General features: G+C 40.4%; 1 protein-coding gene across 2 annotated transcripts in view; it reads left to right on the top strand.

Annotated features, from left to right (window-relative positions):
- cap2 (cyclase associated actin cytoskeleton regulatory protein 2) overlaps positions 1-26,310 on the top strand; it is a 60,541-nt gene that overhangs the window by 20,671 nt on the left and 13,560 nt on the right. For both annotated transcript variants that reach the window (XM_034160502.1, XM_034160501.1), the window contains 7 exons: positions 5,974-6,117; positions 14,600-14,685; positions 17,180-17,285; positions 20,432-20,624; positions 20,831-20,994; positions 22,756-22,879; positions 22,999-23,081. In XM_034160502.1, coding sequence (XP_034016393.1) covers positions 5,974-6,117; positions 14,600-14,685; positions 17,180-17,285; positions 20,432-20,624; positions 20,831-20,994; positions 22,756-22,879; positions 22,999-23,081 — 900 coding nt within the window. The remainder of the gene's footprint in view (positions 1-5,973; positions 6,118-14,599; positions 14,686-17,179; positions 17,286-20,431; positions 20,625-20,830; positions 20,995-22,755; positions 22,880-22,998; positions 23,082-26,310) is intronic.

The following is a 26,310-nucleotide window of genomic DNA, read 5'->3' on the forward strand; positions in this document are numbered from 1 at the left end:
AGACTTTTTCAAATATTAAAACCATTCACACATGGAGTAAATATAAAGTCTTAATCTTACCCGATTGTTTCAGTCATCATCACAGCCTGAAGAAAACTTATAAAGCATCCTGATTTTGGAAAATGATGTCTGAAAATACTTTAATTCCTTGTTGTGGCTGAAAAAACTTTGCATTTTAAAGCAAGTCCCTCTGTGGTTTTTCTGCTCCAGCTGTGTTTCTCAGCCTGAGGATGCTGGTGTCACGGCCAGACGGGGGGGTGGGGGTGGGGGGCTGATCAGACCATGACACCGGCGCTTTTAAAGAGTCACGGTGCTTCAGTCATTCATGGCAGTTTTTAATCACAGCTCCCATTATCCACCAAAACAAAATAAAATAATGTTAAATTGCTCTGTTTTGTCTTAACTGTGCGACAGCGTTTGCGTGCTTGATAACGTGCTTGTAAATATTTAAGTGTTCCATCTGCCAAACAAAAGGGTTCTGCCTGCGGTAGAGATGCAAACTAAGCCAGACTTGACCGTTCTGACCTGCACTAGATCGTGCAATACCAACCCAAACCACTTGGTGGAAACGGGGCTGTCAGCATATGCTGGCTAAATCGTCAAGGTGTGACTGAGAGCTGCATAATTTATTAGACATATGCCAGTATTTTTAATATGGTTGGCATACGCTGGCTAAATGGTCAAGGTGTGACAGGGCCCTAAACTTAGTCATTACTCATCAGATATCATGAGCTAACATTTGTGATCATTTTGCTGACTTTCTCCATAAAAAGAGCTCCTACATCTGTCACCAAAAAAGGCACTTGTAAAGTCACAGAAACATGTATTTTTGGAAACTGTTTCCACAGTTAATCACACAGGAACGTAGCTAATTAGCTGATCTTTTAAAGGTATTGTCTCTCATTGTGTGATGTTTTTTACTGAATGACAGTAAAAATGAGTCCATTATTATTACCATTATTTTCAAGTGTTTTATTTTGTGACATTAAGATGAACATTTGCATGAACTCATCCATGCAAATCAGCCATTAATATATTAGTATAATCCCCCAATACGCACTGCATTCAAGTTTTAAAAAAAGTCACATGATGAAAACGTACATGTAAATTAATTGTGTGTGTAATTCTTTGATTAACAAACAACCTTTCCACTGTGTCTAATTCAAGTGGGCTCCAAACTCTCTGCGATGAACTGTTATGACCTTGAGTTTGACCTCTCAAGGTCACCCAAGATCAAAGATAATGTGACTATTAGAAAGGTGATATGTGACTTTATTAGTGTGTAATAGTAACCATAAGTGTATGTTTAACCAGTTACTTGAAATGGCCATTCCAAATATTCTCTCTCCCACCACATGTGTCTATATACTAAGAGACAAGTGTGTGTGTGTGTGTGTGTGTGTGTGTGTGTGTGTGTGTGTGTGTGTGTGTGTGTGTGTGTGTGTGTGTGTGTGTGTGTGTGTGTGTGTGTGTGTGTGTGTCTGTCCCTCTCCTGTCCAAACAGTACCTCAGAGTTGAGCCAAACATGACACACACATGCTTTGACATACAGGGAGTGACATAGGCTATTGAATACTATAGTAGCCATGGTAGTTAAGGGGAGAGTTTGTTCTTCTGCAAGTTCGTTAAAAGGTTGGTGTCATGCTTTTCTATTCTTTTTCCTACCTATGTATTTTTGCACATGATAGTAGTAGTAGTAACAGCAGCTGTCTCTTCTTAAGGCAGCTTTAATCGCACCCTCAGAGTTCTGTGGAATCCGGGATAGGTGGGAGGTGATAGCTTTGCTGATGAAATTTTTATTTCAGTCTCTGAATCCATTTGACGGAACTTATTTTGTGTTCAGCCAATTTTTCATGCGGTCTGTGAACTTAACTCAGTGAGTTTTACATCAAATTCCGGAAGACATTTGAACTGGCTGTTCAATTTCCTCAAGTTTTACAAAGCACAAGTCACCATACGGTGCATTCACATGTTGACAGCAGAAAACAAACCCAGCTGATTAAAATTTTGCACTGAAAACTCTGGATCTGAGAAGAGAGTCGGATTTTAAAAATGCACAATCCTACCTGTTTTGTCACTGCAGGATGAAAAAATGTAACTGACATACATATACATATAGCTGTTTTAACGTAAGAAATGATGAAATTCGTTTTACTCTTGTAACATTACACTTTTTAAATGAATTTAACTTGAAACAGAAATGTTACTCTCCAGCAGCTCTTTCTCACATTCTAAGGTTTGCAACAAGTGCACATAGTCTTATTCAAAATAGTGTTAAATTAAGTGGATCCACAGTAACAGAGCTGCATGTTAATTTAACCCTTTTTTTTTAATGGGATATAGCGCCAAATCACAACAAACAGTTGCCCCAAGGCGCTTTATATTGTAAGGCAATGGTGTGGTGGAAATTACATTTACAAGGCCAATAGTGCCCGTAGTTAAAGAATCACCCTTGAATATCTTACATTCACTATCTGGTCCAAGCTCTTCTACTGTAAGGTCCTTCTTAATCCACAAGTTGCTCCTGTTGTGCAGCTGAGCACTGACGTGTGTGTGTGTGTGTGTGTGTGTGTGTGTGTGTGTGTGTGTGTGTGTGTGTGTGTGTGTGTGTGTGTGTGTGTGTGTGTGTGTGTGTGTGTGTGGCATCATTAGGCAAGTTTCCATTACACTTAAAATTGCAGACTTTGAAGTAGCAAATTGAAAACGCATATGTTGGGAAAAACTCAAATATTGCATGAAAGTTTTTATGCTTCCACGTGGTGGTTTTTCAGCCAAATTAAAAAACTGCAATGGAATCACTTTTCCTGTTATTACAGGTCACATGGTGGGCTACGTTTGGACAGACGAAGAGACAGAGAGCTTGTTAAACCTTTTTAAGACATAACAATATTGCAAGAATGAATTATAAAAAATGAAATGGCAATATTTGGGGGACTTACCCTTCCATTGCCATAACTGTTGGAATTACAGTTCACGTAAAGCATCTGCATCAGATGGAAAAGCGCTACAGAAATGAAGTTCAGTTATGATTCTGGGTGATACAGTAAAAAGGCAAAACATTATTAAATCTAATTATTGAGAAAACACAGTGACAATTTTGACAGTTGCCATATCTTCACAAAAATGATCATAATCCATCCATTAGGTTATGAGCTCTCGCATTCCTCCCAACAAGTTAACCTCCACACCACTCAGTCGGCTGTTGGTGATAATAAATCAGAGTCTCTCTACCATGCAGCAATGAGAATGGAGATGAGACAAACGTAAAATATACACTGATTTATTGTTCCTGTATCTCACATCCTTCCTATACATTCAGCAAACGAATCGCATTGCTGTGACCTAACGTCTGTTTTGAACAGATTCCACCTCAGAGCTGCTTCCAGGTAGACATTAGTGGGATTCAAAGAGAATAAAAGCAGCCAGTGGAGCAGAGGAAGGAATATTTACCTCAGCATATGGAGATCATGTGCATCTAATCGGAGGAAGAATTTGTATAAAAAATAAAAAGTCCAAGCTCTGGTTTTATTATTCCTTAGTAAGTATATACACTCTAAGAAATTAAATGCTATATTTACATAATGTTGTTATGTCAACGGTTCCCCAAAATGTGGTTGTTTAAATATGAAATGCAAATTTTAAGAAATTATCATATTGTGTTTTCCTTGTAAGGAACCATGCTGACATAACAACATTAAGTAAACAAAAGCAAACAGAGATTTCTGACGTCCGCCAATCCGGATCACCTCCAAAATTCAGTGGAGTCTTCCATGGCCTAATATCTATCTGTGGTGCAAATTTGGTGAGAATCCATGAAGTAGTTTTGAAGTAATCCTTCAAAGGGACAACGATCCAGAATCTGGATCCAGATCTGGATCACTTCCAAAATTCAGTGGAGTCTTCCATGGCCTAATATCTATCTGAGGTGCAAATTTGGTGAGAATCCATGAAGTAGTTTTGAAGTAATCCTTCAAAGGGACAACGATCCAGAATCTGGATCCAGATCTGGATCACTTCCAAAATTCAGTGGAGTCTTCCATGGCCTAATATCTATCTGAGGTGCAAATTTGGTGAGAATCCATGAAGTAGTTTTGAAGTAATCCTTCAAAGGGACAACGATCCAGAATCTGGATCCAGATCTGGATCACTTCCAAAATTCAGTGGAGTCTTCCATGGCCTAATATCTATCTGTGGTGCAAATTTGGTGAGAATCCATGAAGTAGTTTTGAAGTAATCCTTCAAAGGGACAACGATCCAGAATCTGGATCCAGATCTGGATCACTTCCAAAATTCAGTGGAGTCTTGCATGGCCTAATATCTATCTGTGGTGCAAATTTGGTGAGAATCCATGAAGTAGTTTTGAAGTAATCCTTCAAAGGGACAACGATCCAGAATCTGGATCCAGATCTGGATCACTTCCAAAATTCAGTGGAGTCTTGCATGGCCTAATATCTATCTGTGGTGCAAATTTGGTGAGAATCCATGAAGTAGTTTTGAAGTAATCCTTCAAAGGGACAACGATCCAGAATCTGGATCCAGATCTGGATCACTTCCAAAATTCAGTGGAGTCTTCCATGGCCTAATATCTATCTGAGGTGCAAATTTGGTGAGAATCCATGAAGTAGTTTTGAAGTAATCCTTCAAAGGGACAACGATCCAGAATCTGGATCCAGATCTGGATCACTTCCAAAATTCAGTGGAGTCTTCCATGGCCTAATATCTATCTGTGATGCAAATTTGGTGAGAATCCATGAAGTAGTTTTGAACTAATCCTTCAAAGCCTATATAAAGTAAAACTTGAGCCAGATTCTGGATCCGGATCACCTCCAAAAATTAAAAGTCTTCCATGGCCTAATATGCATCTGTGTTGAAAATTTTGTCAAAATCTGTGCAGTAGTTTTGACGTAATGCTACTAAACAGTAATCTTTTGTAGACTATATAAAGTGAAACTTGATCCGGATCACCTCCAAAATTTAAGAGTCTTCCATGGCCTAATATGTATCTGTGTTGAAAATTTTGTCAAAATCCATGCAATAGTTTTGACATAATGCTGCTAACAGTAATCCTTCAAAGCCTATATAAAGTGAAACTTGAGCCAGAATCCAGATCAAAATTTGGATCACCTCCAAAATTTAATGGCGTCTTCCTTGGTCTAATATCTAGTATCTGTGGTGAAAATGTCGTCAAAATCCGTGCTGTAGTTTTGACGTCATCTTGCGAACAGACAGACAAATAAATAAACGCAGATGATTTTATTACATCTTTGGTGGACATAATAATAAAACATTTAATTTTTTTAAAGTGTACTTTTACACTCCAATAGACTGTGACAAAACCATTAACTGGACAGCAGGATACATGAGGTATAAATCATTCATACAGAAAGTGATTTTAATGTCAAAGCAGTTGGCATGTGATTAAATAAACAGCATTTCCAGGAAAAGACTTAATACAGATTGTTTCTGCATTTGGATAAAGGAGCAAATTTGGTACAGCTCATCGACATCGTGACCGCTTCCCACAGCGATCACGTCAAAATAATAATGTAAGTCAGTTTTAGGCAGTTGCGCAGTGAAACTGCAGTTCTTGTGTATGAGCGTGTGTGACAGGTAAACTGTAAACAGTGGAGGAGCGGTATTCCTTACAAGGCCAGAAGGATCTCCTCATGAGAGGAGGAATGTGTACAGGGACAGAGAGAAGGGGAGTTAGCTGAGATTTGGAAGTTCTAATGGAAAAACAAGGGGCTCCGGCTAATAAAATTAGTTACCATCCGGTAGACTACTTTAGGGCACAGAGATCAGCTTGTGCACAGGCAAAACAATGCAAGACCGTGGATTCAGTATGTTCAAGATGCTGCCATGTTTTTGCATTTAACTATTTAATTAATCTCTCACTCGCTCTGCCTCGTGCATCCTCGTTCTGTATCCTCTTGCATCAGCGCTTTCCGTAATTCATTCGTCCTCTGTTTGCAGACAGCGCTGCAAGACCTGTTCAAGCCCATTTCAAATCACATCCAGGAGATCCAGAACTTCAGAGAACGAAACCGTGGCAGCAGCTTCTTCAACCACCTTTCGGCGGTCAGTGAGAGCGTCCCCGCTCTCGGCTGGGTGGCGGTGGTAAGAAGCTGCACGTATACAGAAGCACATGATATGCATCAGCACATTTTTATTTAACTTTTATTTAACCAGGTTAGTCCCATTGAGATCGAGACCTCTTTTGCAAGGGAGACCTGGACAATTCTAAAGTTTCCGACTCACCTAACCTGCATGTCTCTGGATGTGGGAGGAAACTGGAGCACCCAGAGGGAATCAACACAAACACGGGGAGAACATGCAAACTCCACACAGAAAGGCGACAGGCGAGAATCAAACCCATGACCTTCTTGCTGTGAGGCAACAGTGCTAACCACTAATCCACCGTGCTGCCAGATATAGCAGGGTTGCATGGATGCACTTAGACATAATCATAGAAACAGATAACAGGACATGAAGGTGCATGCTATACCTCCACCGAGGCTAAAGTATCGTGTTGGTAATATGAGGAGAAGAAGGAACAGCATAATGTGTTACACTGGCAGCTGCAGGTTTGGTGATTAAAACAGCCGCCATTCTTCTCTTTTCTGCAAATATATGTACTTATATCATGTCTCCATATACATTTCTACATGCTTTACTTTTTCTTGTTCTCCCCTTTTTTAATATTATTATATTTAAGTAAATATTGGAGGAGTGGGGTACAATTAGTTATACCTAACAGCTAACGTTAGCTTATCTGGCCGGCTGTAGCAATGTTCATTGTAGCTTACAAAATAGTTGGTTCTTTTGTGTTTGATAACCCACATTAATTCATACTTTTGTCCACATTAATTTTATATGTATTTGTTAATAGCATTACTGTAGATTTAACTACGCTATTATACTTTATACACTAATTACCATTTTTGCTTATCATGTTAGCTCTTCTACTATAACTAGCTTATTTTTGTTATTTACAATTTTATTTTACATGGTAGATTTTTAATGATTCATCAGTTTGTGTTCTTTTAAAGATATCAACATACGAGGTCTGTGATTAAAAAAAGCGGTCCTTTTTATTTTTTTCAAAAAATAAATGGATTTGATTCATATGTTTTTACGTCAGACAAGCTTGAACCCTCGTGCGCAGGCGTGAGTTTTGTCATGCCTGTCGGTGACGTCATTCGCCTGTGGGCAGGGTTTGAGTGAGGTGTGGACTCCCCCTCCCGTTGGAATCTCTTTGTCTGAGAAGCTGCAGGGAGACAGCGCGCGTTGCTTTATCAAATTTTTTCAGGAACGGTGAGGGATATCTGTGTGGACACTATTCGAGAAATTCAGCTGGTTTTCGGTGTAAAGTTTAACGGCTGATGAGAGATTGTGGAGTTTCTTTCGCTTTAAGCACAGCCCACAAAGCGGATCGGCGCGGCGCAGTCGGAGGTGGCGTCCGTCTGGCTGTTTCGAGCTGAAAACATCCTAATTTAAAGCTCTGTTCACCCAGGACGTCGTCACAGAACAGAGAAGTTTCAGAAGAAGCCGGCATCAGGAGTTTACCCGGACATTCCATTGTTAAAGGAGATTTTGTAATGAAAGAACGTGCGGACGAATTTGCCGAGTCGGATCCGTGATGACGTGGCAAATCCGTTTGCGCCGCGACATGAAAAACACCTCCGTGTTGAAAACCATTTGTAAAATTCAGGCGGCTTTTGATGGCTTTCAGCAAGTGAGTATCTGAGAAATTGTTTAACAGCTTGGGCATGTTCCAACTTGTCCGTTAAAGTTTCCAACGGAGGTGTTTTTCCTGTGGCGACCCCCTGCAGTCGGGTCCGGCCCGACAGGCGAATCTGCCCGCACGTTCTTTCATTACAAAATCTCCTTTAACAGTGGAATGTCTGGATAAACTCCTGATCCCGAATTCTTCTGAAAGTTCTCTGTTATCTCACGACGTCTTGGGTCCACAGAGCCTGAAATTAGGAAATTTTCAGCTTGAAACAGCGAGACGACGCCGCCTCGGAGCGCAGATCGCCGTCAGGTGCCGTGGGCCGTCCTTAGGGCGACGGTAAAACTCCAAAATCTCTCATCAGCTGTTAAAATTTTCACCGAAAACCAGCTGAATTTATCGAATGGTGTCCACTCAGTTATGCCTTACAGGTTTTGAAAAAATTTTGATCAAACAAAGCAGCAGTCTCTGAGCCATTCCTAAACAATGAAAAAATCGACGAGAGGGTGGGCCACTCCTCACTCAAAGACTGCCCACAGACGAATGACGTAACCGACAGGCGTGAAAAAACTCTTGCATGCCCACGAGGGTTCAAGCATGTCTGATGTAATCACACGTGATTCAAATCCATATAGTTTTTGAAAAAAATAATAAGGTCCGTTACTTTTCTCACAGACCTCGTATAGTACCTAAGTTCTTAGGTTTCCATTTGATATCATAATGATTATACTTTTTATTTTCCTATAGTATGCTAGCAGAGTTACTTTAGATAGATACCAGTACACTCATAGCTTCTGTTTCTATAATAAAATACCAGATTTATAGCTTAGCCTACTAACTATATTTAATTTTACTACTAGTCTACATACTAAATTACCTATACTACAATCTTCTCCTGTGATGTCTTTTCTATCTTATGTCTTATTATTTATTATATTATATATACCTTTTTCTTGAGCTGCTTGGGTGGGTAGGGAGCGTTCCCATGGGATAAAAAAGCTTTTCAACCTACCATCCCTGGTTCTCAAGACCAGGAACCTAAGTGGCTCTACTCTACTCTTTTCTACTCTCCTATTTTACTCTCCCTTTTAGATATTTAGTTATTCAAGGATTCAAAGGATTCAAAAGAAGCTTATTGTCATATGCACATAGGAACATGTTCCCTGCACAATGAAATGTGTTTACTGCATTTTACCCATCCTAATTGCCAGTTAGGAGCAGAGGTTGCCTTTTTGGCGCCTGGGAACCAGCTCCAGATGTATATCCCTGCCCTAGGTCACGAGCAGGGCTGAGCAAACCTTGACCAGCCTCATGACACACTTAACAAACAACAACACACATAAGCCGGTCCGGTACATGAACACATATAAAAGCACACACAAGGAAAGAATTGGGAAAAGAAAAACCTCCATTGCTGCTGCGTTGAACTCCCGCAGCACCACTGGAGAGCAAAAACCCATAGCACAGAAAACAGTCATAACAAAAACAAAAAAACACAACAGACGACAGACAACAGCCGAGACTTGGATGTGTCCAGTGTCCAGACAGACAGCCCGGAAAGGCTGCCCTTGAGGCGCCATCAGGCCTTATCTGTCCATCCTGGGGGGGGATCCCAGTCCTGAATCAGTCTACCAGAGTCTCAAGGTCCCACAGTCAACATCTCAGGACTGGGAAGGGAGGGAGGCAGGGGAAGACGAGGAGCGAGGCTATCAGGAGTGTTCTTCGGGGGGAGGATTTTATCCCAGCGGCCTTGAAGGACAGCTGGTGTTTGGAAACCAAATAGATATCCAGATTAACAGACGCCTGGCAGATTCCACAGTCTGAAACTTCAGAGTGGCTCCCAATACATCTGAATAGAGGAGAGATGTGGTCTTACAGACGATCAAAGCGGTTTTCCAGTGCAGCCATTCTCCCCGAGATGGATTCCAGCGTGCGGTTGACACCCGCTGACTGAGCTCACACTGCCCTTCCAATCGAATCAATCATGTGGGGCAGCCTGGATGGGCCAATTAATGCCGCCTCCACCTTCTTAATTTTCCGGTAAACCAGTGCTGTGGCCGCTCCACACAGCAGAAACCCGGTCACCACAACTCCAAATAAGTAAACATCTTCAACGTACTCCACAGACAACGTGTACAGGCACATGACTTGCCACCTCCGGCAGCTGTCCATCACGTAACCCGCCACATGTGTCCCGGCAGGACAGGTCGGGTCCTCCGCTCCCAAGTGCCTTGTGGAAAAAATAGTATCAATTGCGTTCAGAGACCACTTGATCAGATCCATTTTGCCGTTACCGTATATACTAGCATAGTTCTACCTTAGAATTGGAATCTAATATACACTCAACAAAAATATAAACGCAACACTTTTGGTTTTGCTCCCATTGAACTCAAAGATCTAAAACTTTTTCTACATACGCAATATCACCATTTCCCTCAAATATTGTTCACAAACCAGTCTAAATCTGTGATAGTGAGCACTTCTCCCTTGCTGAGATAATCCATCCCACCTCACAGGTGTGCCATATCAAGATGCTGATTAGACACCATGATTAGTGCACAGGTGTGCCTTAGACTGCCCACAATAAAAGGCCACTCTGAAAGGTGCAGTTTTGTTTTATTGGGGGGGGATACCAGTCAGTATTTGGTGTGACCACCATTTGCCTCATGCAGTGCAACACATCTCCTTCGCATAGAGTTGATCAGGTTGTCAATTGTGGCCTGTGGAATGTTGGTCCACTGCTCTTCAATGGCTGTGCGAAGTTGCTGGATATTGGCAGGAACTGGTACACACTGTCGTATACGCCGGTCCAGAGCATCCCAAACATGCTTAATGGGTGACATGTCCGGTGAGTATGCCGGCCATGAAAGAACTGGGACATTTTCAGCTTCCAAGAATTGTGTACAGATCCTTGCAACATGGGGCCGTGCATTATCCTGCTGCAACATGAGGTGATGTTCTTGGATGGCACAACAATGGGCATCAGGATCTCGTCACAGTATCTCTGTGCATTCAAAATGCCATCAATAAAATGCACCTGTGTTCTTCGTCCATAACAGACGCCTGCCCATACCATAACCCCACTGCCACCATGGGCCACTCGATCCACAACACTGACATCAGAAAACCACTCACCCACACGACGCCACACACGCTGTCTGCCATCTGCCCTGAACAGTGTGAACCGGGATTCATCCGTGAAGACAACACCTCTCCAACGTGCCAAATGCCAGCGAATGTGAGCATTTGCCCACTCAAGTCGGTTACAATGACAAACTGGAGTCAGGTCGAGACCCCGATGAGGACGACGAGCATGCAGATGAGCTTCCCTGAGACGGTATCTGACAGTTTGTGCAGAAATTCTTTGGTTATGCAAACCGATTGTTTCAGCAGCTGTCCGAGTGGCTGGTCTCAGACGATCTTGGAGGTGAACATGCTGGATGTGGAGGTCCTGGGCTGGTGTGGTTACACGTGGTCTGCGGTTGTGAGGCTGGTTGGATGTACTGCCAAATTCTCTGAAACGCCTTTGGAGACGGCTTATGGTAGAGAAATGAACATTCAATACACGAGCAACAGCTCTGGTTGACATTCCTGCTGTCAGCATGCCAATTGCACGCTCCCTCAAATCTTGCGACATCTGTGGCATTGTGCTGTGTGATAAAACTGCACCTTTCAGAGTGGCCTTTTATTGTGGACAGTCTAAGGCACACCTGTGCACTAATCATGGTGTCTAATCAGCATCTTGATATGGCACACCTGTGAGGTGGGATGGATTATCTCAGCAAAGGAAAAGTGCTCACTACCACAGATTTAGACTGGTTTGTGAACAATATTTGAGGGAAATGGTGATATTGTGTATGTGGAAAAAGTTTTAGCTCTTTGAGTTCATCTCATAAAAAATGGGAGCAAAACCAAGTGTTGCATTTATATTTTTGTTGAGTATATAAGATATACTTTACTGAATTTTCATGCAATACCTCAACTTCATGAATTGCACCAGTGTCTGTATGTGTAGTTCACTGTAAAAGAGATGGATCTGCATAAAAATTTCAGGCATTGACTGTCCATCACAGAACCTGTATGACTGACAGATTTCATAAAGATTAGCTGATATGTAATTAATCAAAAGGTTAATAAATCTCCCATCACGCTGTGCTAATGTTATCCAGAATACAAATTCAAGCTGGATCAACACTAAAATTTAATTGTTCGTTTCCTTTTGGTAAAATTGATCAGTTTATGGAGTTTTCTGGAGATCTGCTGGAAATCATCTGAATCATCCTGATGACACAGAGAGGAAAATAAAAATGTGACAAAACTAAAAACATGAACGTTTTGCAGTATCAAATAACAGAGGTTGGTCAGAGTTCCTCATCATGCACATGATGCCCTTCTCAATAAGGCAAAGCCAGGCAAGCTGACTTGGGATTTGCATTGCCAAGACTTAAAACTGACTTGACAGTGACTCACATGTTATATCACATATATGAAAACTTATATTCATAATAATGCCACTCTGCACCAGTGTGGTGCAGCGTATTATAATCGCTCATATCAAGCAAAATAACTCAGAAACAGGTGTGCAGAATTTCACCGGTCTTGGTGTGAATATTGCTTGGGTGAGTGTCTAAAGAAGATTTAAACTGTGGAACACATTGGTCAAAGGTGATTAAAAATATAGTCAAAAAACAAACCCACACACATTTTCTAGGACTGCAATGAACAGGGGTTGAGAGGTGATCCAAATCTTATTCCAGTCACCTTGTCATTTGTCATAATCTGGTATAAATGACGTCATAATGACATTAATAAAATTACATTAAAAGATATTGTTGTAGTTCAAAAACACATTTATTATGTGTACACACAGATTATGTATCTACCTTCTGATGCTGAATGATCATTGTGGTGTTGTTATTGTTGTCTGGAAGCAAGGAAGGAGCTACAGTTCATCCAGAAAATATTTACAGCACAATTTATTTACTCCAAAATGGAGTAAATAAATTTTTCCCTCAAAACTCTACTCACAAAACCCCATAATGACAACATTGAACAAAGTTGGTTTTTTTTTTGCAAATCACATGTACATAAGTATTAACACCCTTTGCTCAGTACTTTGTTGATGCACCTTTGGCAGCAATTATAGCCTCAGGTCTTCTTGAATATGATGCCACAAGCTTGGTGCACCTATCTTTGGGCAGTTTTGTTCATTCCTCTTTGCAGCACCTCTCAAGCTCCATCAGGTTGGATGTGGAGCGCTGGTGCACAGCCATTTTCAGATCTCTCCAGAGATATTCAATTGGATTCAGGTCTGAGCTCTGGCTGGGTCACTCAAGGACATTCACAGAGTTTTCCTGAAGCCACTCCTTTGATGCTTAGGGTCATTGTCCTGAAACATCACCCCAGTCTGAGGTCAAGAGCGTTCTGGAGCAGGTTTTCATCCTGGATGTTTCTGTACATTGCTGCATTCATCTTTCCCTTAATCCTGACTAGTCTCCCAGTTCCTGCTGCTGAAAAATATCCCCACAGCATGATGTTGCCACCACCATGCTTCACTGTAGGGATGGTGCCTGGTTTTTCATGGTCTGAGAGTCCTTCAGGTACCTTTTTGCAAACTCCAGGTGGGCTGCCACGTGCCTTTTACTAAGGAGTGGCTTCCGTCTGGCCACTCTACCATACAGACCTAATTGGTGGATTGCTGCAGAGATGTTTGTCCTTCTGGAAGATTCGTCTCTCTCCAGAGAGGAGTGCTGGAGTGTTGACAGAATGACCATTGGGTTCTTGGTCACCTCCCTGACTAAGACCCTTCTCCCTCGATCGCTCAGTTTAGATAGGTGGCCAGCTTTAGGAAGAGTCCTGGTGGATCCAAACTTCTTCCATTTACGGATGATCAAGGTCACTGTGCTCATTGGGACCTTCAAAGCTGCAGAAATGTTTCTGTACCCTTCCCCAGATTTGTCCCTTGAGACAGTCCTGTCTCTGAGGTCTCCAGACAATTCCTTTGACTTCATGCTTTGTTTATGCTCTGACATGCACTGTCAACTGTCAGACCTTATACGTAGACAGGTGTGTGACTTTCCAAATCATGTCCAATCAGCTAAATTTACCCCAGGTGGACTCCAGTTAAGCTGTAGAAACATCTAAAGAATGATCAGTGGAAACAGGATGCATCTGAGCTCAATTTTGAGCTTCATGGCAAAGGCTGTGAATACTTGTGTACGTATAATTTCTTTTTTTTTATTTTTAATAATTTTGCAAAAATCTCAAAACTTTTTTCACATTGTCATTATGGGATATTGTGTGTAAAATTCTGAGGAAAAGAAATGAATTTCATCCATTTTGGAATAAGGCTTAACCATTAAAAATAAAAAAAAAGAGGAAAAAGTGCAGCGCTGTGAATACTTTCTGGATGGACCGTACTTTAATATATTGAAATTACAATGATTATAAAGTACCAGAAAGCAATTTTTGGTTTGAAACTAATTGGTAAATTGAATTACAAATGCTAATTTATGCAGTAACATTTCACATGCATAGATGGAAAAAACAATCGAAGACAGTATACCATGTTTTTCTGCCTTCATCATAAAGTATTTGTAATTCTGTGTCTGCTTCCCATCAGCACAAAATGTTATTGACTGAATTTTGAGATGATTATCATTCATATTCCACTTTAGATCTTCAATACAAAAATCAGATGTTTCTGCTCAGCATAAGCTCTGTTAATAAGACACGTTTCCATGTTGGAACTATGAGAAATTGAACTTGAATTTTGACATTTAGCACATTTGATCTGCAGTTTGTCAGGTATTTTCAAGATAAGCAGGTATGTCAATGTCTGTGTGTCTGTCTGTCTGTCGGTGTCAGAGTCAGAAGCCTGGACTCTATGTGAAGGAAATGAATGATGCTGCCATCTTCTACACCAACAGAGTACTAAAGGACTTCAAGGAAATGTAAATACACCCAACACAATCTTTATAAAAGACAACATGAAGCAACTTGTAAATTTGGACCAATTTTGCAGGCCTTCAATTGAGTTTGTCATCATTATAGTGCAAAATTTAAACCTTAGCTTAACACACTTGGAGAACAGGTAGCTCAGTGGATAAGGAGCTGGCCTGTCAATAATAGACTTGTGCTTGAATCCCGCTCGTGCTACCTGTCTGTGTCCTTGGACAAAACACAATCTGCATCATCTCAGTCCACCCGGTTGGAAATGGGTTCCGACCTTGGCTGATGAAGTAACCTGTGATGGACTGGTGCCCCATCCAGGGGGAAACATGGACTCTTATCCACTTCACACAGAAACTAGAGATAAGCACCGGCCCAATGTGCCTCAGGTCTATTAGGACTTATTTACTTTTACCATATTTGGCATATTTACAATTTTATTATTTTCATAAAATTTTGGACAAAATCAGTTCATAATTAATTAAATTATTTTTGCAAAACAAAAATTACAATTCCATAATAAGTAAACACTTTTTTTTTGGGGGGGGGGGGGGGGGTATTTTTCATTTCCTTCAGAAATAGTGCTTTGAAAATTTTATATTCCCCCTCCAGTCATCAAAAATCCAGCTAGAGCCTTTCAGTCATTTGGATCTGCTGGGAACCTGTGATTGCGAACTCCCCACCAAGGCTTTGAATCGGTTCAACAGACGAAAACCAGAATATTTTTTTCCCCCATGTTTCAGAACAGAAACATTTATTTGAAATAATAGTAGCCAGTAAATCATGTTTTCTTTGTTTTTTGTTCTTGTATCATAAATTAAAATAATTTCCGTTTGCAGTAATTTGGTGTTGCGTACATTCATGTCTTTGAATGGCGGAGCGAGATTTACCAGCTGCAGGCAATTAAAATAAAATGTGTGGCCTCCCTTTTTAAAGCCAAAGGAGATAAATATTGTACCACGTACCTCAGAAATGTCAGTCTTTAGACTTCAACTTCATCAGTGTTTGATGAACAGGAGAACATATAAAGAGACAATGTTTGAAATAGTTAACTAGCTCCAGTTAGGCTAAATAATGTGCACTGTATAGCCTAGCTTGTTCACTGTGGCATTAGTGACTATCTATCTATCACTTCATCAGTATGTGATGGACAGGAGAACATATAAAGAGACAATGTTTGAAATAGTTAACTAACTCCAGTTAGGCTAAATAATGTGCACTGTATAGCCTAGGATGAATTGTTTTGGGAAAAATAAATACAAAATGTGGCGTGAAGCCATCATGTCTGTGAGAGTTGTATGTCTGTAGATATTAAAGCCTAAAAAAAAAATCCTTCGCAGTTAAACTGCATTATTTCAAATGAAAATGCAAAAATTTCAGGAAGTAAAAGTAAAATGCCTTTTTTTCTTTCTTTCTTTTTTTTACCTCCACCAAGGAGGTTATGTTTTCGGTCGCGTTTGTTTGTTTGTTTGTTTGTCTGACTTTCAGCAGGATAACTCAAAAAGTTTTGAATGGATTTTGATGAAATTTTGTGGAGTGGTTGGAAATGACAAGAGGAACAAGTGATTAAATTTTAGTGGTGATCCTGATGCTAACGTATTAGCATGTCTATGGCATTTTCAATGTTAAAAGTTAGCATTAAGCAGTTGTAGCTGTCATCACGTTTGGGTGCATTTGTTTTCAAATTGTAATATTTCTTAAATTTATTTTTGTTTATATATTAATAATCTAATGATTATTATATACAATTTTAGAGAAAGAGACAAAAAGAGATAGATCACTGTGCCAAGGAGGGAATCTCTTTAGGGTCAGTGACCCTATGGCCTTGTTTAGGGAAGTGTTTCATAAATGTTAAAACATTCATATATTTGCAGCTTAGTTGAATAATAAATTGAATTTGGTCTCTTATATGTTTTTGTCTATAAGCACATGCAATATCAATATCAGTGCTCAGATGACAGTAGCTTCTGGGAAAGGTGCAAGTTGCAATAAACTGTGATGCCAAGCGCTAAGGATACATGCTATCCAGTCACAGCAGATGAAACTTTTTTTTACTACTAAGCAAACATCATTGTTAGACTTTTTTAGGTTCAATGATTCCACGGCGTGTAGATGTTATGGCGTCAGTGACCCCATGGCCTTGGTGGAGGTTTGCACTCTGAGTGCTTCTAGTTTTTAATGAAATAAGTTTTGGGTTACAAATATTATGTAGATAATGTTTAAGCAAAGGCCTTCGGCCTCAGGGTGTATGGTTTTCTTCAGGGTGTATAAAGCCATATTCATTGGTGAACAACTTGATAACTGATAATATTTTGGCCCATAACGGATTAACGACGGGAACGTAGAAATCCTCTTTAATACTTTCACCCAGAAGCTTTATTCAGTTTTTCCACTTAGTTTAGTTTTTAACCCTTTCCTGGTCATCCTCACCATTTTCATCTCACAGCCATACGTGTGTCTCTTCCTCCATCCCTCCCTCCTCTTCTGCCCTCTCAGCGACACTCGCCATGTGGACTGGGTGCACTCCTACCTGTCAATCTGGACCGAGCTGCAGTCGTACATCAAACAGCACCACACGACTGGACTGGTCTGGAGCAAGAGTGTGCGTACTGTTACACACACAGACACGCAAAGAAACACACATCATACAACTATAATGCATCCAGAAATTATTCACAGCGCTTCACTTTTTCCACATTTTGTTACATTACAGCTTTATTCCAATACAGAGTAATTTCATTTTTTTCTCGCAAAATTCTGCTCACAACACCCCATAATGACAACATGACAAAAGTTTTATTAAAATTTTTGCAAATTTATTAAAAATAAATAAAGAAATCATAAAAATCAAAGAAATCATGCGTACATAAGTATTCACACCCTTTGATCAATACTTTGTTGATGTACCTTTGGCAGCAATTACAGCCTCAATTCTTCTTGAAGATGATGCCATTAGCTTGGTGCACCTATCTTTGCTCATTCCTCTTTGCAGCACCTCTCAAGCTCCATCAGGTTGGATGGAGAACATCGGTGCACAGCCATTTTCAGATCTCCCCAGAGATGTTCAATCGGCTTCAGGTCTGGGCTCTGGCTGGGTCACTCAAGGACATTCACAGAGTTGTCCTGAAGCCACTCCTTTGATATCTTGGCTGTGTGCTTTGGGTCATTGTCCTGCTGAAAGATGAACCATCATCCCACTCTGAGGTCAAGAGCGCTCTGGAGCAGGTTTTCATCCAGGATAACTCTGTACATTGCTGCATTCATCTTTCCCTCAATCCTGACTAGTCTCCCAGTTCCTGCTGCTGAAAAACATTCTCACAGCATGATGCTGCCACCACCATGCTTCACTGTAGGGATGGTGCTGGTTTCCTCCAAACATGACGCCTGGAATTCACACCAAAGAATTCAGTGTTTATCTCATCAGACCAGAGTATTTTGTTTCTCATGGTCTGAGAGTCCTTCAGACCCTTCTTCCCCAATCGCAATCGTGTCTCGGTGGTCTACAGACAATTCTTTTGACTTCATGCTTGGTTTGTGCTCTGACTGTCAACTGTAGGACCTTATATGTAGACAGGTGTGTGTATTTCCAAATCATGTCCAATCAACTGAATTTACCCCAGGTGGACTCCAATTAAGCTGCAGAAACATCTCAAGGATGATCAGTGGAAACAGGATGCACCTGAGCTCAAATTTCAGCTTCATGGCAAAGGCTGTGATATACTTCTGTACATGTGATTTTAGTTTTTGTTTTTTAATAAATTTGCTAAAATCTCAAAAAAAAAAACAACTTTTTAAATGTTGTTATTATGGGGTGTTTTGAATAGAATTTTGATTGGGGAAAAAATGAATTTACTTAATTTTGGAATAAGGCTGTAACATAACAGAATGTGGAAAAAGTGAAGCGCTGAGAATAATTTTCCAGACGTGCTGTATTTCATCCACAAATTTTACCCAGATGGTCAATAAATAAAACCATCTCTTTATGTCTCTCTTAAAAAAAAATTCTCTGCTCTATTTTTGTGTAGTTTCCGTTCACAAGCCTTGATATTTTTGTATCAGAACGCCTACATTTGCTTCCATTTTTAGCGATAGAAGCTGCTGGTTACATGAATTGCAGCAGAAAGGATGAATGAATGAGCTTCTCCACACTCAGCACAACACACGGATCCTCTGTCACTCTGGAGCGGGCGTCTCCTCGGGGATGTCTCACTACCTCTGGATTACACTCATTAGATCCCAGAGATAACGAGGAGCTGAAACCAAATCTTTCAGTGTTTCTTCTTAGTTTAGCTCATCTTTAAAGTCGACTGTATCTTTGCTTCTTGTCCTGAAGCTTTTAGTATTCATGCAAACATTTTCCCAGGAGGTTGTGCAGCAGTTTGTGTCTTAAGTGCATGTTTGAAGTGAAACAAATGTTCAGCACCTGGGCGCTTGTATTTTCTGCAGAAATATGAGATGCCCCAGCGGCTGTGCGTCAGCTGCTGCTCCTGTTGTCTGCCCACAGAGCTGCAGTGTGCGTTTGTAAATGGACAGGAGCCTGTGCTACGAACAGGTGGTCCACGGGATCAGGATTGATTTGAATGGAGGGTTTCTTTGCAGACAAATGACTATGGGGTTGGCACCTCTTCAAGAAGCCATCAGCTGCTGCTCACATGCAGTTTGACGACGTGCTTATTCTCTGTCACAGTGCGACATATGGAGGGTCACTGACTCACGCATTGCCGCTTAAGTTGCTGTCCCTCAGACCTGATTCAGGTTACATTTAATTTAAAATGAGGTGAACATTAGAAAGAAGTGGACTTTGATGTCATAATTTTTATCATGCTCAAAGCAGTGATAGCAGGGTGTATTGTTTTCACTGGTGTGTGTGTGTGGAAAAGATAACTCAAAAAAAGCTGAACAAATTTCCTTCAGACTTGTTGGGAATGTTACTTGGATGGTTATCTAGAGGTGGTTAGATTTTGGAGTAGTTTAGTCAAGGAAAATATGGACTGGAAAAACATCTTTTTTTGTATAGCTCAACAACCAAAAGGTCTAGATGGATCAAACTTGGATTACTTGGATAGATATGAAGAGGTGAAGTCGTTTGGTAAATCTCACTTAGAGTAGGTATATATATCTCAATAGGAAATGTTATAAAGGCACAGAACTTTCAGTGGGTTTCACATGAAATTCAAATTGCATTTAACTGTAACTGGAAGATAAAACAATTTCTCAGTATATGACACCTTTAATGGGTTTGTCATTCGGTTGATTATATGTCTCCTGCACAGTTTGTTGCTCAGCAAGAATTTATCTTAGTTGCTTTCTTGTTTTGGGAAAATAAAACAATAGCAATAATTGTTAACAATATATAAGATCAGAGTAGCAGCACAAGATTTCAGTTCCTTCATGATAATAAGGTCAGTTATCTCATATCAGACATGAATGAAACCAGTCATATTGATGCAAAAAGCTTATCAACATCATGTTTTGTGTGTTTGTCAATATGTTAAATGTAAGTAAGACAGGAGCAACTGACACTTACATGAAAAGTTAATAAGATGCCCTCTGGCTGTTAAAGGTGTGAAAATCATCTGCACATTTATAACCACTTATTTCCTCCTGTGCTTTTCTTGTACAATACTCCCCCTGCTGGACAGATTTGTTACTACATGTCTCAGAGTGCTGGATCCAGGTCCTGTCTCTGCATCCCCAAACCCACACACCGATTGTCTCATCTAATATGCAGCTGTCTCCATCCCTCAGGGGCCCATTGCTCCTTCTTCCTTCTTTGACCCCCCCAGTGCACCGTGCCCACCTCCCCCGCCTCCTCCTCCTCCCCCCTCTGGCTCGCCCTCGGTTCTTGTTGATAATGACTCCCAGTGTCAGGTGGACACAGCAGCGGCCCAGCACTCTGCTCTGTTTGCCCAGCTGAACCAGGGAATGGACATCACGAAAGGTGAGTTAACCATGAGGCTTAAAAATAAATAAATAAAATAAAATAAAATTATGACAGCAAGTAACACAAATCTCGATCTAAGGGGCTTGTTTTCACGATATCCTGCAAAAACAGTGTGGACTGGATTTATTTACCATATATGCATCAGAAATGTTTAATCAAAATTGATCTGAACAGGTTCCACATGAATTATTACCATCTTATAGGTTTGAAACATGTAAAAAACGAGCAGAAGACTCATAAGAACCCAAATCTGCGCTCTCAAGCACCACCAAGCAAAACCAGGACCAGTGGGGCAGCGAAAGCACCCAGAGCAGCCTCCCAGAAAAAAACCCCTCTGCTGCAGCTGGAAGGGAAAAAATGGAGGGTGGTATGTGAAACATATTATAAATATGCACGTTTATGCTTTTTACCATGTTTTGGTGCAACTGAAAACATTAAGCCACTGAGGTCAGGTTATTGATTAGATTAAATTAGGTAGAACTGTATTAATCCCTTGGGAAGACTCCATCAGGAAAATTGAGGCTCCAGCAGCATTGTATAGCAGCACACAGGGTAAGAAGCACACAGAGTAACAAAAGTAGAAGTATAAAGCAATTTGTGAAATGTAAATACAAATATAAATACCAGGGCCCGTATGCACGAAGCAGCCTAAGGCTAAAAATAGCTCCTAGTGGCATTATTCTTAAAAAAAAATCTTAGAATTTCTGGAATTCTTAGACATTGCTTAGAATTTTCCCTTGGTAAGATGAAAGTTGTCCACAAAGCACCTTAGGCCTTAAGAGAGCGCCTAAGGTGCCAAACTGGTAAGAAGAGGGAGGAGGACTTTTAGGAAGCCTAAGATTGTCTTAAGCACACAAGCTGGTGGAAAAGACAGAGAGGAAGCAGAGATATTCTCCATATGTAGGATGACAGTGAGTCAGTAACACGCTGCCAGCATGATCTACATAATTATTTTATTTTAATTTACTGTCTTAATGTAGTTATAAATTATTTAGGTTGTTGTTATCATATACACACATTAAAATTATCATTATTATTATTAGCAGTATTGATATTTTATTTTATTACTTCTGTTTTGTCATTTGATTTTTAAATGAACAGCAGTGGAAATAAGTGTTTTCACTTTCTTGTCATGCATGCAATTTTAATGTATTTACAATAATATTATGTACTTACATTGAACTTATTAATAAACTCACACACCCACACACTTTTAATATGTAGATAATCGACATGTTAATGAGATACATTCAAACATCTTCAAGCTGTGTAACAATTCATTTTGTGGTGAGCTACGTGAAATAATGAAAGACAAGTGAGAGCTTTTATTTTTTGGCACTCTGCCACTAGGAGGCGCTCTTATTTTTCAGATAAAACAACACGGGTGGCATCAAACACGATACACTTTTCACTTATGGTCACAACATGGTGACACGTAACTCACTAAACCAATTGAACTACAAAAACACAATAAATCAACAAAGCTAATAACATTTTTGAACTACAAAAAAAAAAATCAACACTAACAACATTTTTAAACTAACATGAACCACAATAGCAACATTTAAAACCCAGAACTCCCATAATGCATTGCAGCACAAGAATTTACAGGTTTAGCGACCGGCCTGGCTATCGCTCCAATTTAATTTTGCTGAGTATCATCATCATCATGACATTAAATTATTTTCATGATTACGCATTTCTTTATGCAGTTATATGATCGGTTGATTTTACTGTTCATTCATATGTAAGAGCGCAGAGTTCAAATATTTTTTCCCCCTTCCCTTTCCATGACAACCAATCACAGTTCTGATAGGACCATGTCATACCTAGCAACGGGGTCAACCCTGCCTCACTAAGATAGGAGTTTCAGACACCTCCTGACTCACTCTTAGGCTACGATTCCTTGCCAGGAAATTTTAGGTTATGTTAAGATTTCTTTCGCAGGAATTTGAGATGGTTCATGCATATAGGCCCAGAAATACTGCTCATTACTGTTCCTCTCCCTCTCATCCCGTCTTCCTGTTACTCCTCGTCCCCCTGAGTGAGGAGTTGTACAGTGAGATGGCCTGAGGGAACAAAGGAGTTTTTGATGGAATCTCTTGTCTTTTTGGGTACACTGCTACAGGAGAACTTTGAGCAGAACCATGAGCTGGTGATTGAGGAGACGGAGTTGAAACAAGTGGTCTACATCTTCAGTTGCGCCAACTGCACCGTGCAGATCAAAGGCAAAATTAACTCCATTATCACAGGTGAGCTAATTTCAGTCAGAGGTGAAAATATTGACTTTTTTGGGGGGGTGTTTGGGTGGATCCAAAATTCATTTATCATTGTAAATTTTCATCATTCTGCATGTATTTACTGTCCACAGACAACTGTAAGAAGCTGGGTCTGGTTTTTGAGAATGTTGTAGGGATTGTGGAGATTATAAACTCTAAATCAATCGAGCTACAGGTGAGTAAATGTAGATACTTACTGGGTGCACTGGTGGCTAGCTCTCCTTCATCCAGATTTGAATTCCAGTAATATAACAATATGACCAGATCTATAATTGTATTTGGACATTGATGCAATTGAAATAGTTTTGCATCTCTCTCTCTACATCACCAGTATTTTGGTGGACAAGAGGGTCTTAGAGATGAGGTGAGAAGCTCAGTCATCCATGAGGAGCTCGGAGTAGAGCCACTGCTCCTTTGCATTGAAAGGAGCCAGCCGAGATGGTTTGGGCCTCTGGTAAGGATGCATCCTGGGCACCTCCCGAGGCAGGTGTTCCATGCATACAGCTGGGAGGAGACCCTGGGGAAGACCCAGAACTAGGTGGAGAGATTATATTGCCACATTGGCCTGGGAACACCTCTGGATCTACCAGTCAGAGGTGGTTAATGTGGCCTGGGAAAGGGAAATTTGGGATCCTCTGCTGGACGCGATCTCGGAAAAGCGGTTGAAGATGTACACTCAACAAAAATATAAACGCAACACTTTTGGTTTTGCTCCCATTTTGTATGAGATGAACTCAAAGATACAAAACTTTTCCACATACACAATATCACCATTTCCAACCAACTAACCAACTTTTTTTTTTATATAGCGCCAAATCACAACAAACAGTTGCCCCAAGGCGCTTTATATTGTAAGGCAAGGCCATACAATAATTATGAAAAACCCCAACGGTCAAAACGACCCCCTGTGAGCAAGCACTTGGCAACAGTGGGAAGGAAAAACTCCCTCTTAACAGGAAGAAACCTCCAGCAGAACCAGGCTCAGGGAGGGGCAGTCTTCTGCTGAGACTGGTTGGGGCTGAGGGAAAGAACCAGGAAAAAGACATGCTGTGGAGGGGGGCAGAGATCGATCACTAATGATTAAATGCGGAGTGATGCATACAGAGCAAAAAGAGAAAGAAACAGTGCATCATGGGAACCCCCCCACAGTCTACGTCTAAAGCAGCATAACCAAGGGATAGTCCAGGGTCACCCGATCCAGCCCTAACTATAAGCCTTAGCGAAAAGGAAAGTTTTAAGCCTAATCTTAAAAGTAGAGAGGGTATCTGTCTCCCTGATCTGAATTGGGAGCTGGTTCCACAGGAGCCTGAAAGCTGAAGGCTCTGCCTCCCATTCTACGCTTACAAACCCTAGGAACTACAAGTAAGCCTGCAGTCTGAGAGCGAAGCGCTCTATTAGGGTGATATGGTACTACGAGGTCCCTAAGATAAGATGGGACCTGATTATTCAAAACCTTATAAGTAAGAAGAAGAATTTTAAATTCTATTCTAGAATTAACAGGAAGCCAATGAAGAGAGGCCAACACGGGTGAGATATGCTCTCTCCTGCTAGTCCCCGTCAGTACTCTAGCTGCAGCATTTTGAATTAACTGAAGGCTTTTTAGGGAACTTTTAGGACAACCTGATAATAAAGAATTACAATAGTCCAGCCTAGAGGAAATAAATGCATGAATTAGTTTTTCAGCATCACTCTGAGACAAGACCTTTCTGATTTTAGAGATATTGCGTAAATGCAAAAAGGCAGTCCTACATATTTGTTTAATATGCGCTTTGAATGACATATCCTGATCAAAAATGACTCCAAGATTTCTCACAGTATTACTAGAGGTCAGGGAAATGCCATCCAGAGTAAAGATCTGGTTAGACACCATGCTTCTAAGATTTGTGGGGCCAAGTACAATAACTTCAGTTTTATCTGAGTTTAAAAGCAGGAAATTAGAGGTCATCCATGTCTTTATGTCTGTAAGACAATCCTGCAGTTTAGCTAATTGGTGTGTGTCCTCTGGCTTCATGGATAGATAAAGCTGGGTATCATCTGCGTAACAATGAAAATTTAAGCAATACCGTTTAATAATACTGCCTAAGGGAAGCATGTATAAAGTGAATAAAATTGGTCCTAGCACAGAACCTTGTGGAACTCCATAATTAACTTTAGTCTGTGAAGAAGATTCCCCATTTACATGAACAAACTGTAATCTATTAGACAAATATGATTCAAACCACCGCAGCGCAGTGCCTTTAATACCTATGACATGCTCTAATCTCTGTAATAAAATTTTATGGTCAACAGTATCAAAAGCAGCACTGAGGTCCAACAGAACAAGCACAGAGATAAGTCCACTGTCCGAAGCCATAAGAAGATCATTTGTAACCTTCACTAATGCTGTTTCTGTACTATGATGAATTCTAAAACCTGACTGAACCTCTTCAAATAGACCATTCCTCTGCAGGTGATCAGTTAGCTGTTTTACAACTACCCTCTCAAGAATCTTTGAGAGAAAAGGAAGGTTGGAGATTGGCCTATAATTAGCTAAAATAGCTGGGTCAAGTGATGGCTTTTTAAGTAATGGTTTAATTACTGCCACCTTAAAAGCCTGTGGTACATAGCCAACTAACAAAGATAAGTTGATCATATTTAAGATTGAAGCATTAAATAATGGTAGGACTTCCTTGAGCAGCCTGGCAGGAATGGGGTCTAATAAACATGTTGATGGTTTGGATGAAGTAACTAATGAAAATAACTCAGACAGAACAATCGGAGAGAAAGAGTCTAACCAAATACCGGCATCACTGAAAGCAGCCAAAGATAACGATACATCTTTGGGATGGTTATGAGTAATTTTTTCTCTAATAGTCAAAATTTTGTTAGCAAAGAAAGTCATGAAGTCATTACTAGTTAAAGTTAATGGAATACTCAGCTCAATAGAGCTCTGACTCTTTGTCAGCCTGGCTACAGTGCTGAAAAGAAACCTGGGGTTGTTCTTATTTTCTTCAATTAGTGATGAGTAGAAAGATGTCCTAGCTTTACGGAGGGCTTTTTTATAGAGCAACAAACTCTTTTTCCAGGCTAAGTGAAGATCTTCTAAATTAGTGAGACGCCATTTCCTCTCCAACTTACGGGTTATCTGCTTTAAGCTACGAGTTTGTGAGTTATACCACGGAGTCAGACACTTCTGATTTAAAGCTCTCTTTTTCAGAGGAGCTACAGCATCCAAAGTTGTCTTCAATGAGGATGTAAAACTATTGACGAGATACTCTAACTCCCTTACAGAGTTTAGGTAGCTACTCTGCTCTGTGTTGGTATATGACAATAGAGAACATAAAGAAGGAATCATATCCTTAAACCTAGTTACAGCGCTTTCTGAAAGACTTCTAGTGTAATGAAACTTATTCCCCACTGCAGGG

The sequence above is a fragment of the Thalassophryne amazonica genome, chromosome 20 (genome assembly GCF_902500255.1).
Source record: "Thalassophryne amazonica chromosome 20, fThaAma1.1, whole genome shotgun sequence".
In the NCBI taxonomy this organism is placed as follows: domain Eukaryota; kingdom Metazoa; phylum Chordata; class Actinopteri; order Batrachoidiformes; family Batrachoididae; genus Thalassophryne; species Thalassophryne amazonica.